The sequence below is a fragment of the Trachypithecus francoisi genome, unplaced genomic scaffold (genome assembly GCF_009764315.1).
Source record: "Trachypithecus francoisi isolate TF-2019V2 unplaced genomic scaffold, Tfra_2.0 Lachesis_group9, whole genome shotgun sequence".
Taxonomy (NCBI): Eukaryota; Metazoa; Chordata; class Mammalia; order Primates; family Cercopithecidae; genus Trachypithecus; species Trachypithecus francoisi.
Genome location: NW_022681474.1, coordinates 62,721,038 through 62,733,779, shown reverse-complemented (window position 1 = coordinate 62,733,779; position 12,742 = coordinate 62,721,038). Strand labels below are relative to the sequence as shown.

The 12,742-nt window shown below is 41.3% G+C and overlaps 1 protein-coding gene and 1 pseudogene across 5 annotated transcripts in view; one reads left to right on the top strand and one right to left on the bottom strand.

Annotated features, from left to right (window-relative positions):
- The window catches only part of ITGB1 (integrin subunit beta 1), a 57,599-nt gene that overhangs the window by 33,615 nt on the left and 11,242 nt on the right, over positions 1-12,742 (bottom strand). For all 5 annotated transcript variants that reach the window (XM_033208738.1, XM_033208739.1, XM_033208740.1 and 2 more), the window contains exon 2: positions 1,119-1,185. In XM_033208738.1, coding sequence (XP_033064629.1) covers positions 1,119-1,185 — 67 coding nt within the window. The remainder of the gene's footprint in view (positions 1-1,118; positions 1,186-12,742) is intronic.
- Positions 4,361-10,582, top strand: LOC117082276 (annotated as a pseudogene).

Sequence of the window (12,742 nt, the reverse complement as noted above, 5' to 3'; positions counted from 1 at the left end):
GAAGATTTAAAGTATACAGGAGGATATGTGTAGGTTATATGCAAGTATCAGGCCATTTTATATCAGGGTCAATGAACATTTGTGGATTGTGGTATCTGAAGGAGGTCCTGGAACCAATTCCCCATGGATACCATAGGGCAACACTACTAACACAAGCTCCCACAAAACGGCAGTGTACAAATACCATTTTATCACATTCCCAAGAAAACAAAGTGCTTTACTATTAAAAAACTGTTGCTCATTTAATAAGTGTAAAATAGAATACCAATTCAGTGGTCAAGCCTACCAATTTCAGGTTTTACATTGTTTCATATTTTTACTAACCATGTCTTTTATAATTTTGTTATGTCTTTTGCAAATTTTTTTATGTTCCTCAGTTTTTACTGGATTTCTACACACATTAATAAAGTTGAACCTTTGTTTAGTTTCTCATCTTGTTTACAGTGTTCTGACACAGAATTTTTTTGCTACTGTTGATTTTAAGTAATTTAAATGTATCGATATTTTTACAGTCTCCTGCTTCATTTTTACTACCTTCCAATCCTGATATCAAACTGCTCTATGCAGTGTAGTTTTTCAAGATTTAGAGGACAGAACTGGATATCCATTATTCCAGATGTGGAGCCACATCTTTATAGAAGTGTTAAATACATTTTCAGCTTTATTTTCACTGCTCTCCTAGATGATGCCAACATTTTGCAAGACTTCTTTATCAAAGAGTGAGAATGTCTTCTAGAAAGTCTTTGTAGATAATAATGGATAGTTCATTATCCTCCATTCTACACATCTACTTCATCTGCTTTTAAATATACTACTTGCCTTTGCCTTCTGTTCACTTACACACTCTCGTGTTCTCAGAAGATCTTCCTGCAGCGTGTTCAATCCCTATCATTTTAGAACTTCACCAGCCAACCTGCTTCCCATCATCCCGGGTGGCAGGGGTGAGGGGAGCCTGACCATGAAGGATCTTGACCTTTCTCTGAGTGAGAGGGATAACTGCAGGGCTTCCAGAAGGAGCAGCATGATTATGACTTAGGTTCTCACATGAACCTAACTGGTCAAAGAGCAATACAAGATACGAAAATGAAAGGACAACTAAGAAAACTTTTTGTTTTTACCTGTTTGACCAAACACACAGCAAATGGAACTGATCAGTCCAATCCAGAAAATCAGTTGTAAATTCATCTGAAATGTAAAATGTGCCTTGTATTAATTAGAAAGAAATAAAATGAAAAATGCATTAAATAGAAAGTATTCTCCCACCGTACCTTCTATTGCTTTTATAAACATGGTATCTCTCAAACCATTTCACTCCAGCCCCTCTCCACAGACCCTCGCCCATCTCCCCTCCCTAGCTGGTTCCCTCACCTTGCACCTACACTGCGAAAATAGCTTCCATACCAGAGCCCCAGAATCCATTTGTGCCTTTCTCTAAAGCAAACCGAATATATTTTAACATTTAATTAACAGGGCTCAAAAAAAAAAAAAAAATCAGTGTTAGGTATCCCTCAACACCATAAAAGCTACCAACAGTATTCAGTTCACGAAATCTCTATCTCCTTTATCTCCTGCAACTCCCAGGGGCCCAGACCGCCATATCCAGATGCCTCAGTTACCTCAATGCTGAACATTCATTTTCAAAAACCTGATCAAGTCATCCCCCTGTAACAATGCACTTCACCAGTTTTTATTTCTCCTCAGGCTAAGGCCAACATCCTGCATAAGGCTCCAAATAGATTTTTGCACTTGTTTTCCTATTATCTCTCTTTTTTAAGAAAATCAACTTCTGCCAGGAGCGGTGGCTCACACCTGGAATCCCAGCACTTAGGGAGGCTGAGGCAGGCAGATCACCTGAGGTCAGGAGTTTGAGACCAACCCGGCCAACATGGAGAAACCCCTGCTCTACTAAAAATTAGCCAGGCCTGGTGGTGGGTGCCTGCAGTCCCAGCTACTCGGGAGGCTGAGGCAGGAGAATCACCTGAACCTGGGAGGTAAAGGTTTCAGTGAGCCAAAATCGTGCCACTGCACTCCAGCCTGGGTGAGAGCAGGACTCCATCTCAAAAAAAAAAAAAAGGAAAAAGAGAAAGAAAAAGAAAAAGAAAGACGGAAAAGAAAAGAAAGGAAGAGAAAATCAACTTCTATGCATGCAATTAGTAAAATATTCAGTTTTAACTTCCTAGAGTGTCCAAAACCCCTACCTCTCCCCCATCAAAAAAAGGCATAAGACAAACTGAAAAAGTCTCGTCTTCTAGAACCTCTAACAAAAAAATTAGGTGATATTCTATATATTAAATACAACTACCCCAATCTCCTACCATTGGGGGTGTGTGTGTGTGTGTGTGTGTGTGTATAAAACTATTTTCTCAGAATCAAAGCTTTCACGATGATATGAATCTATATCTTTGATTGGTCAAAGACGGCTATGGCCACTGGTTGCTCACTTGATCCTTTAACTACTTACTGCTCTTGGACTAGTAGCCACTCTAATAATTATATGTAAGTATTGGTCCCTTCACAAGAAGAAATACTCAAAAAGGCAAATTTATACAAAAAAAAGTTTAGGTTTAATCATTACTGAAAAATGTAAATTAAAGCAACATAAGATGAACTAGCAAAAATGGAAAGTTTTTTAACCCAACAAACCTATAGCAGATGGCTGCGAGAAACCAACTGGTAGCTCTGTGAACTGATACAACTTTTTGGGAAATAATTTTGACAATTTATATCAAAAACCATAAAAAAAATTCTACCCTCTAATAATCCAGTTACTCGGAATTTACCCTAAGGAAATAATTAAATACATAAAAGGTGATACACAAATACACACACATTCAGTATAGTACTCCAATATATTCACAAGAGCAAAAATGTAAATATCCTATATCCAGTAACAGGAAAATCTAACTACATCAAGTTTATGGACTATTAGTCATTACAATAATAAAATACAGCAACATTTAGAGTTATAGAGGGCCAGTTGCAGTGGCCCACGTCTGTAATCCCAGCACTTTGGGAGGCAAAGGCGGGTGGATCACGAGGTCCATCCTGGCCAACATAGTGAAACCCCGTCTCTACTAAACACGCAAAAATTAGCTGGGCGTGGTGGCACACGCCTATAATCCCAGCTTCTCGGGAGGCTGAGGCAGGAGAATCGCTTGGACCCAGGAGGCAGAGGTTGCAGTGAGCTGAGATCGCGCCACTGTACTCTAGCCTGGCGAAAGAGCAAGACTCTGTCTCAAAAAAAAAGAGTTACAAAACAATTTTGGATGTAAAGTACACAATAAGATGAGAAGAACCTTACTTTCTCAAGGCAGAAGAAAAAAAGATGCGAGGAATATAAAAAAAAATACTAATAGTTTCATATAATCTGAAGATAAAGAGTTACATGCACAATATAAAAAAAGAGGGTCATTTGTTTTTTAAACTGTCTTCTTTCTACTTTCTTAAATGAAAACAACTGTAGCACAGTTTAACTGTGCAGTTCTTTCTCTTCATAAATTTCCTTTAATATGAAAAAAATTCACTGAATTCCAAGTTAACACTGAATATTTCTTTTGTAGACCTCCATATTCAAGGGCTTACATTCCAGGATGCTATTCCCCTAGCTCAGACAGAATGCTTTAAGTTGTGCTCTGAGCACCCAAGAGAAAAGAGTTAAGAGTAACGTGAAAAGTCATCCACTTCTGCAATTGTGCTCAGCCCAGCAGGTTGTTATGCCTGAGTGTGCAGTTTTGCTTACGTATTACTTGTGACTGTATCCAAGAGACCAGCAAAATCTGAGTGTCACAAAAGTGTGAAATGCCTACCAAATTCATCTTCCAAGGCCTGCCTAAAAGGCTTAATGTGTAATAAATCCATGAGACTATAATTCTAAGCAAGTCAAATAATGTTATCAATGATTCCAAAGCTATGACAACAGACACCTGGAACATTAAAAGTTCCTGAGGAAATGCATTACTGTGATGAATGAAGCATGCAGGCAGTTTCCACACAAAGGGAATGGAACAACTATTTGTTCCATATATGGACAGATACATGTTTCTTCAGGATACAACTCAGGCTGTTTAATGATCGTTAGAGACTGCTTTGAGAAATCTGTCAACATATCATACAATTCAGACAATCACCACTAAGATGAAGTTATTAGGTAACAGAAAATGATTCCTAATATTCAAAGCCACACTACTTTAAATGTCACTGTCCTTCTTCCTTCTATAAACCTTGACAAGGCAAAAATCAACCATCTGAAACCCTCATACCTCCAGAAGAGCTCCAAACCCAGAAGCAGGCAAAACAAGGCTTCAGTGTTAAAGAACAGCTGAGAGAACAAGGCCAGCAGCTGGAAACAGTTTAAGGACAGATGTCAACGATCCTGCGACTGGCTGGGCACTGGCAAGAAATAGAGGTACTGCCATTGGCTAGTGATGTCTGTAAAAGGCCAGACTTTCTCTCAAGGAAAGGGAAAGGCTAGAGGATGAGGCCGATTAAGAACCCAGAAGACCTACAGGACCAGGAGGTAGAGGGGAGATCACAGTTAGAAGTGGCCTGAGGGAGGCAAGCCACAGAGACCTGGACAGGAAAGGAGAGGCAGAGGGCCAGGGAGCCTCGCTCTCAACGCTGCTGGTCTTCCCTTCTACCGGTAGTGGGTGCCCCCTGCACATATGCGTGGAAGGGGAAGGAACAGGCACCCAAGTCCTATGCCACAAAGCCCCCAGGACAGCACTTTTCTAAGTGGGCCTAAGGAATAACTGCATTGGGTTTATCTGGATGCCCACCCTAGGCCTAAAATCCACAATCTCTGAGGATGGGGCCTGGACTCCAGGTGATTCTTATGCTGAGAAAAGGACCCAAAGGGGTTTCCTCCCAATGGCATTCCATATAAAACAGAGTATGAGGGGATAACAGGGAAAGATGCCTTTCAGAAGCTGTCCTAATTCTAATGCTTGTCTCCTCTTCACGGTCAAAGACCTGGAAACAGTTGTCTACACTGGTCTCCATTTCCTACCTACCTTCCCTCTCCTCAAGCCAGTACCTTCACGTGTCACTTAACGAAGAGCTCTGAGAAATGCGAAGGCAATTTCATCTTTGTGCAACCATCAGAGTGCACTTACACAAACTGAGATGGTGTGGCCTCCTACACACCCAGGCTCTACGGTACAGCCTATTGCCCCTGGGCTACACACCTGTCCAGCACACAACTGTCCTGAATACTGCAGGCAACTAGAATGCTGCAGTAAGCATGTGTGTATCCACACTCAGACATAGAAAAACTACAGCAAAAGTATGGTACCAAAGATTTTAAAATTGATACACCACTATTACCATTAATACAGCTTGCAGGACTGGAAGCTGCTCTGGGTGGATGGCTGGGTGGGTGAGTGAGTGAGTGGGGCAAGTAAGTACACTGCACAGAACACTCACTGAACAGGATATCACTGACATTACCATACACAGTACTGTGGACACAAACACACACAGTACTGTGGACACAAACATACATTAGCATAGGCCTGCACAGCGGCCTGGGTCAGGATCATCAATGTCGCTGTCCTGCACCTACATATTCTGTCTCCAATGACACATGGAGCTGTCATCTCCTAAAACATCTCCTTCTTCGGGACCACTTCCTGAAGGACCTGGACCTGCCTGAGGCTGTTTTAACTCTTTTTTTATAAGGAGAAATACTCTCTCAAATAACAACAGGCTGGTGGTGGTGGCTCATGCCTGTAATCCCAGCACTTTGGGAGGCCAAGATGGGCAGATCACAAGGTCAAGATATCGAGACCATTCTGGCCAATGTGGTGAAACCCCGTCTCTACAAAAAATACAAAAATTAGCTGGGCATGGTGGCGCACACCTGTAGTCCCAGCTACTCAGGAGGCTGAGGCAGGAGGATCGCTTGAACCCAGGAGATGGACATTACAGTGAGCCAAGATTGTGCCACTGCACTCCAGCCTGGCGACAGAGCTAGACTCCATCTCAAAAACAACAACAACAACAACAACAAAAAATATAGTGCAGTAAATATATAAAGCAGTAACATAGTTGTTTATTATCAAGTATTATGCACTGTAATTTAGATGCTATACTTTTACATGACTGGCAGCACAGTCGATTTGTTTACACCAGCATCACCACAAACATGTGAGAAATGTGTTGTACTATGACACTACACTACTAGGCAAGGGGTGTTTTTCAGCTCTGTTATAATCTTACAGGACCACTGTCATGTATGTGGTCCATCACTGACCAAAAACAACATTATGTGGCACATAACTGTATAACTGATGTCCATGCCCAACCATGTATGTGAAACCATTCTTGCAAAAGAACTCTTTCCAGGCCTTACTTTACTCTCTGCATTCACTCGTTCATCATTCATTCATTCATACATTTTTTGACTCACTACAATACGCACTTGAAGAAGTATATCAGTTTACTACCAAAGAATTTACACAAAGCAACATGTAAGACTATTCACCATGCTTTAACATACTCTACTCCCTTGAACTCTACTGGTTTCCCCCGCCTTTCTGGAGGTTCCTCTTCAGGCAGCTGTGTCAGGTTTTGAGCCATATCAGGAAATACAAGGGTCACTGTTTCAAGGAACTTTTTCAGTTCAATGACAAAAATACAAATTATATGATGGTTTCAGTAATAAACAGGGGCGCAGTGCACTGAGGACACTGACATCTGCCTGGACAAGTTCAGAGGTGTCAGGGACATGGCAGTGTTTCAGTTAGACTTGAAGGCACACAGGAGACGGGTGTGGAGAAAAGTGGAGAGAAGATATTCCAGGCAAAAGGTCTGCACACGCAAAGCCATGCAGTCCCAAGGCGAAACTCCTTCCTAATCTTATTTCTAAGCATATGCATTTGGGCAGCTCCCTGCAACCCAAAATTGGAACTGTCTCACTTTTTCTCTCTTTATAGAAAAAAAGACTAGAAAAATGTATGTTTTTGTAGCTATATCTTGTTGGTAGAATGAGTGATTATTTTATCATTATAATTTTCTATTGTAAGTATAAATAATATTATACTAAAATCTTAAAATATCAAAGAGGCCAAAAGGAATTTTGAAATATTTCTGAGACTTAAATTATGAGTTGGAAATAACAGGAACGAAGCTAAAGGAGTTTGGATTCCATTCTATAAATAGGAGGGGAACTGAAAAAATTTGGACAGGCTAGTAACACGTCCACATATACACGGCAGAAACTCAGTGGAGAAAAGGATAGGGGGCAAGACAGGAGTTGGAAGACAAATGCAGAATTTACTGCAAAGGTTCAAGTGAGAGGTGACAAATGTCCAAATTCAGATAACAGCAACAAACAAGACGACGAACAATAATTAGAAGGTAGCTATGAGGGATCTGCTGTTTACTTGGGAAGGAAGGATGGGGGAAAGAAAGGAATTTAGAATAATCGTCACTTTTAAATAAAGAAGATACAGGAGGGAGAATGGGGTTAGGGGAGAAAATGAGGTTTACTGTGAAACCTAGGGAAGATGCCTATTGGGAAGCTAGGACATGAGTAAGGATCTCAGGAGATAAGTCAAGACATGAGAGTTCTCGTAACCCAGATGCTAACTGAACTTATGAACATGGATGTGATTGGGATGAAAAGAATACTTATGAAGAAAGGAGAGCTGGGGGCAAACTTGAAGAGGTGAAGACACAAGAAAGAGAAAAGGTAAGTGATGAAGCCAGGCCTCCTTGGAGGAAAGAGGGATGGCATCTGGAGCCCAAGGGGATGGATCCCCCTAAACAGAGACATGGTGCCTTTCTTCTAAGGCAGAGCAGGAGGTGAGAAAGCAAACAGAGTTCATTCATGTATGACTGTTTTTTTCTGAAATAGGAAGAACAACTCCTAGGAAAAGAGGTAGGGCTTAGGGGTTGCAGAAAATTAGGAAAACGCAATAGCATTACAGTGAGAGCCTGCAATGGTGAGAGCCCACCAGGTATTGGACACCCTAATTTATACAGGCATATCCGTAACACTCATTTCACTTCTATCTGCTAACATGTCTTCCCTGATGGATTCTAGGCTCCAAGAAAATAGGGCCTGGGTGTATCTTATTTATAGCTATCACAACTAGAAATACTTGGCACAAAGTCTATGCTCAAAACTCTGCTGTTAGGCATGGTGGCTCATGCCTGCAATCTCAGCACTTTGAGGGGCTGAGGTAAGAGGACTGCCTGAGGCAGGAGTTTAAGACTAGCCTGGGTTACAGAGCGAGACCCTGTCTCTCTCTCTCTTTTTTTTTTTTTGGAGACAGGATCTTGCTGTGTCGCCTCGGCTGGAATGCGGTGGTGTGGTGTGATCACATCTCACTGCAGCCTCAACCTCCTGGGCTCAGGCAATCCTCCCACCTCAGCCTCCCAAGTAACTGGGACTACAGTATGAGCCACCATGCCCAGCAAGAGATCCTGGCTCTATAAGAAAATAAATTAGCCTGGGCAACACAGCAAAACTTGGTGGGGGTGGGGGCCAGGGGAGAGGGCCATGAGTCCTGGAATGGAAGCTGCAGTAAGCTATGATCACACCACTGCACTCCAGGCTAGGCAATGTGAGTGAGACCCTGTCTCAAAAAATTTTAAAAAGTAAAAATATATTTGCTGAACTATACTGAATTGTGTGACATTTTTCTCTGACATTACTCAGAAGAATGTCTCAGAATTACTTAATGTGCAGAACTTCTCTAAACAGAAAAGTGTTACTATAGATATCCAAATGACAATTTAAATTTTCAATTACTTTAAGTATATAAGCCAACTTAAAGATAGATATAAAATGTCTCACGCTCATGGCTCTTACACATTATGAAACCAAAATTAACTTCCAAGTACAAACATAGACACTGAAGTTATATTACTGGGTTATAAGATGGTCAACCAGATAAACTAAATGTTTATTATTAACATGAAAGTACAATTTGTTTTCAATTCTTGTAGAAATGTCCAAATCTCTGAGAATACCTCCCATGGTCCCTCAGACTCCAATTTGGAATCACTAAATTTACTTCCTGGTTTGCAGGGCAGGTGCAAGAAGAAAGGTGGGGGACGGGGACAAAGAAGGTGCAGTGCTAACAAAAAGTTAACAAATAAGAGGAAAAAGTCAAAAGACCAGACATCACACCAGGGAGGTGAGAGGAGAGGGGACCACGGAAACAAGGAAGTGAAAAGAGCTGGAACCTAAGACAGTTAAGAATTTACAATTTCAGAGACAGGCAGTCTTGTGGGGAGGGGGGAAGCCTGTATTAAAAATACAATACTAGGTCACTGTTTTAGCTAGGGTTCTGTCCAAAGCAGAGCCTGGGACCAGAACTGGCGTGCAGGCAGTTTACTGGAAGGTGACCCCAGGAAAAGAGAGAGACACTTCGAACACGGTGAACCAAGGCCAATACAAAGATACTATCTTTAACATACTGAGTACCTGGAGACTTGATCTTGTGGAAAACTTTTGAGAAGTACTTCGAAAGTCTGCCCAATGAAAGTCAACAGGGAAATGTATCAACTCCAGTTGCACAGGTAAAAGGTCGCCTCAAGGGGCATTAACTCCCCTAACACTTCTAAGAACTACAGTGCACGTGCCCAGGGACAGACAAGAGGGAACAGACAAGGAACAGACAACAAAGCTGGTTAGAGGAGTCACAGGGTTAAGCAAAAGAGAGGCACCTGAGGCAGCATGCAGTCAGCCAGGAGTGAGCCACAGACTGTTCTCAGCAGCACCAGCTGGAATCAGAGCAGAAGCCAAGAGGATGAAAGACACACGAGGTTTCCAGTACAGTGGCCAATGGCCACTAAAGTTGAGAGACAAGAAAACTGCTAGACCAGAGTTCAGGGAAGGCCTGGGAGCCACAGTCCCCATTCACTAGCACTGCTGCCAGCCGGCTGGGCCTGGGCTGCAGAGCAGGTAAGCTCGAAGGCTGGGCCAAAGCCCTTGTGCGGGCGCGGTGTGGGCCTTGGTCTGTAAGGGGGCGTCCACGTGGCAGCAGCCGTGATCATCGGGTCCCTGGGCTCAGGCAGCAGCACTAGTTGTCACACGTCATCAAACACTGTGAAGCACCTCTCCAGTGGAGACCTGCTCTGGGACAGCATGCTGCGGGGCACAGAAATTGATGTGTTAGCTAATGCTTTCACTGACCAAAGGAAACTCATCCCAGATGATGTCATGACTCGGCTGGCCCTATATGAGCTGAAAAATCTCAACTAGTATAGCTAGCTGTTGGAAGGTTTTCCAAGGGCACTTCCACAGGCAGAAGCCCTAGATAGAGCTTTTCAAACAGACACAGTGATTAGCCCGAATGTGCCCTTTGAGGTCATTAAACAATGCCTTACTGCTCACTAGATTCATCCTGCCAGTGGCCGAGTCTACAACACTGAATTCAACCTTCCCAAAACTGTGGGCACTGATGATGTGATTGGGGATCCTCTCATTCAGCGTAAGGATGATAAACCAGAGACGGTTATCAAAAGACTAAAGGCTTATGAGGCCCAAACAAAGCCAGTCCTGGAATATTACCAAGCTCTTCTACAAACTCAAGTTCCACAAAGAAGCCAGAAAGCTGCCATTACTTCATGAGGAGAAATGCGTGTAACTAGTAAGATGAGCAAACCTCCCAGTCCTTGCATTTAAAAACTGCTTTTCCTAAGACTTCCAGTATGCATGAATTCTTTGAAAGTTATATTACTTTTATTTCTACTGATTTTATTCTGGATACTGAGGATGTGCCAAACGAGTCAGATACTAAGATTAATCTTTTGAAATCATCTAGCGTGTTTTATCCAGTTACCTGCAAAACCATCAGAGATGTCTAAACTTTTAAAACACATTAGAGCAAAATTAAAAGAACAATTGGTAGTAATCTAACTTTTTGTTCATTAAGAATAAGTGGTTGATAAAATGTCCATATTTTTTGGAAAAGTTTTAAAAAGTTCCATGTCATTTGGGGAAAATATCTCATCAGAAATTCCTGCATAGATTAATGCCAAAAGAGACATTTCTAGCATTGTGGGACATAGTGATACTACATAAAATTCCAGGAAAAAGCAACTGGATTTACAGATTTGTTGTAAGATACAAATTCACTGCTGCCTTTACACTAATAAATGTATAAGCTAACCATACATATATGCTGTATTTATTTTGTTGTTAAACATACTTCCAATTTACTCAGAATTTTCAATTTGCTATAAAAATGTATCAATTAACAGAGAAAATATTACTTTAAGATGACTTTTCTTTTGAAAATACATATGTATTGAGGGTTATAATTTTTGTGAGAAATTGACATTATAAGTTCTTGGATAAACATCAAAGTTGAATGAATTTTCAACAAAATATAATTGAAATCTATGTTTTCAGATGTTACTCGGGTTAAGAAATGTACTTTAGGATCTACCTGCCGGTTTCTCTTTTTTATCCAAATATATGATCTGCCCTGATAAATAACAAGTTATTATACCCCTCCTCCCAAAAATAAAAGAGAAAACCTATGGAATTACGTAAAGTAAGCATACTTTGTCATTAGTAAACAGATCAGGCAGGCCTGGGGAACGTTCCCTTGGCATAAATAGCAATCAATCATAATTAGTAAACAAGGTGTGCCAATAAAAAGAATTTACATGATAGGTTAACAAAGACCAAAAAAGTGAGTTTTCTGAAGGAGTTCTTCATTCCTGATCAAAGAAATTGATACCTGCTAACATTCACTGCCACCTTATCTTAAGGGGAAAAAACTCTACTGGTTTCAACTGAGCAGGCATTTAAAAACTGGAATCTAAAGTGATTGCTCAGTGGGGCAACAAGGATGGCTGCTGAGGTACTGGGACCTGGTAGGAGCATTTAAAAACTGGAATCTAAAGTGATTGCTCAGTGGGGCAACAAGGATGGCTGCTGAGGTACTGGGACCTGGTAGGAGAAGTGGGGCATATGAGAGGAGGAGGAAAAACCCAACTCTGTCTTCCACAGCATATTTACTCTTACTTTACTTGGTGCTAAAGCAAATGAAACAAGTCCTTGTATAGCTGTTATTAAATACCTTTAAAAATATGTCCTGTTTTTCTCCAGATACTTAAAACACAAGTGCCAGTAAGTGGTTCTTATGTATTTTGGGGGGGGGGGGAATTTATTTTCCTTTTCTGCAGATATTTCAAAAATTCATCAATCTTTCAGGATGAACCAAGGTTTTTTAAAAGAATTATAGTAAAGACTTTTTTTTTTTTAGACAGTTTCACTTCTTGGTCGCCCAGGCTGGAGTGTGGTGGCGTGATCTTGGCTCACTGCAACCTCTGCCTCCGGGGTTCAAGCAATTCTCCTGCCTTAGCCTCCGAGTAGCTGGGATTACAGGCGTGTGCCACCACGGCTGGCTAACTTTTGCATTTTTAATAGAGAAGGGGTTTGTTATGTTGCCCAGGCTGGTCTCAAACTCCTGACCTCAAGCAATCCACCCACCTCTGCCTCCCAAAGTGCTGGGATTACAGTCATGAGGCACCGTGCCCGGCCCATTTCATTCTTTAAAGAACTTTTTATAATGCCTCATCTGAATGTTAATGTTATGTGCTTTATAAAAATGTTGTGGACTACCAAACTTATGGGTTATCACTAGGTTATCAGGCATACATTAGTCTTTAGCTGAATAAACTGAACTTTCATTAAATAAAAAAAAGGAAGAAAACTGCTTGACCAAGGTGTGAGAAGTATCATCTGCATGAACTCTTGAAGCCCTCAAATCATGGCAAG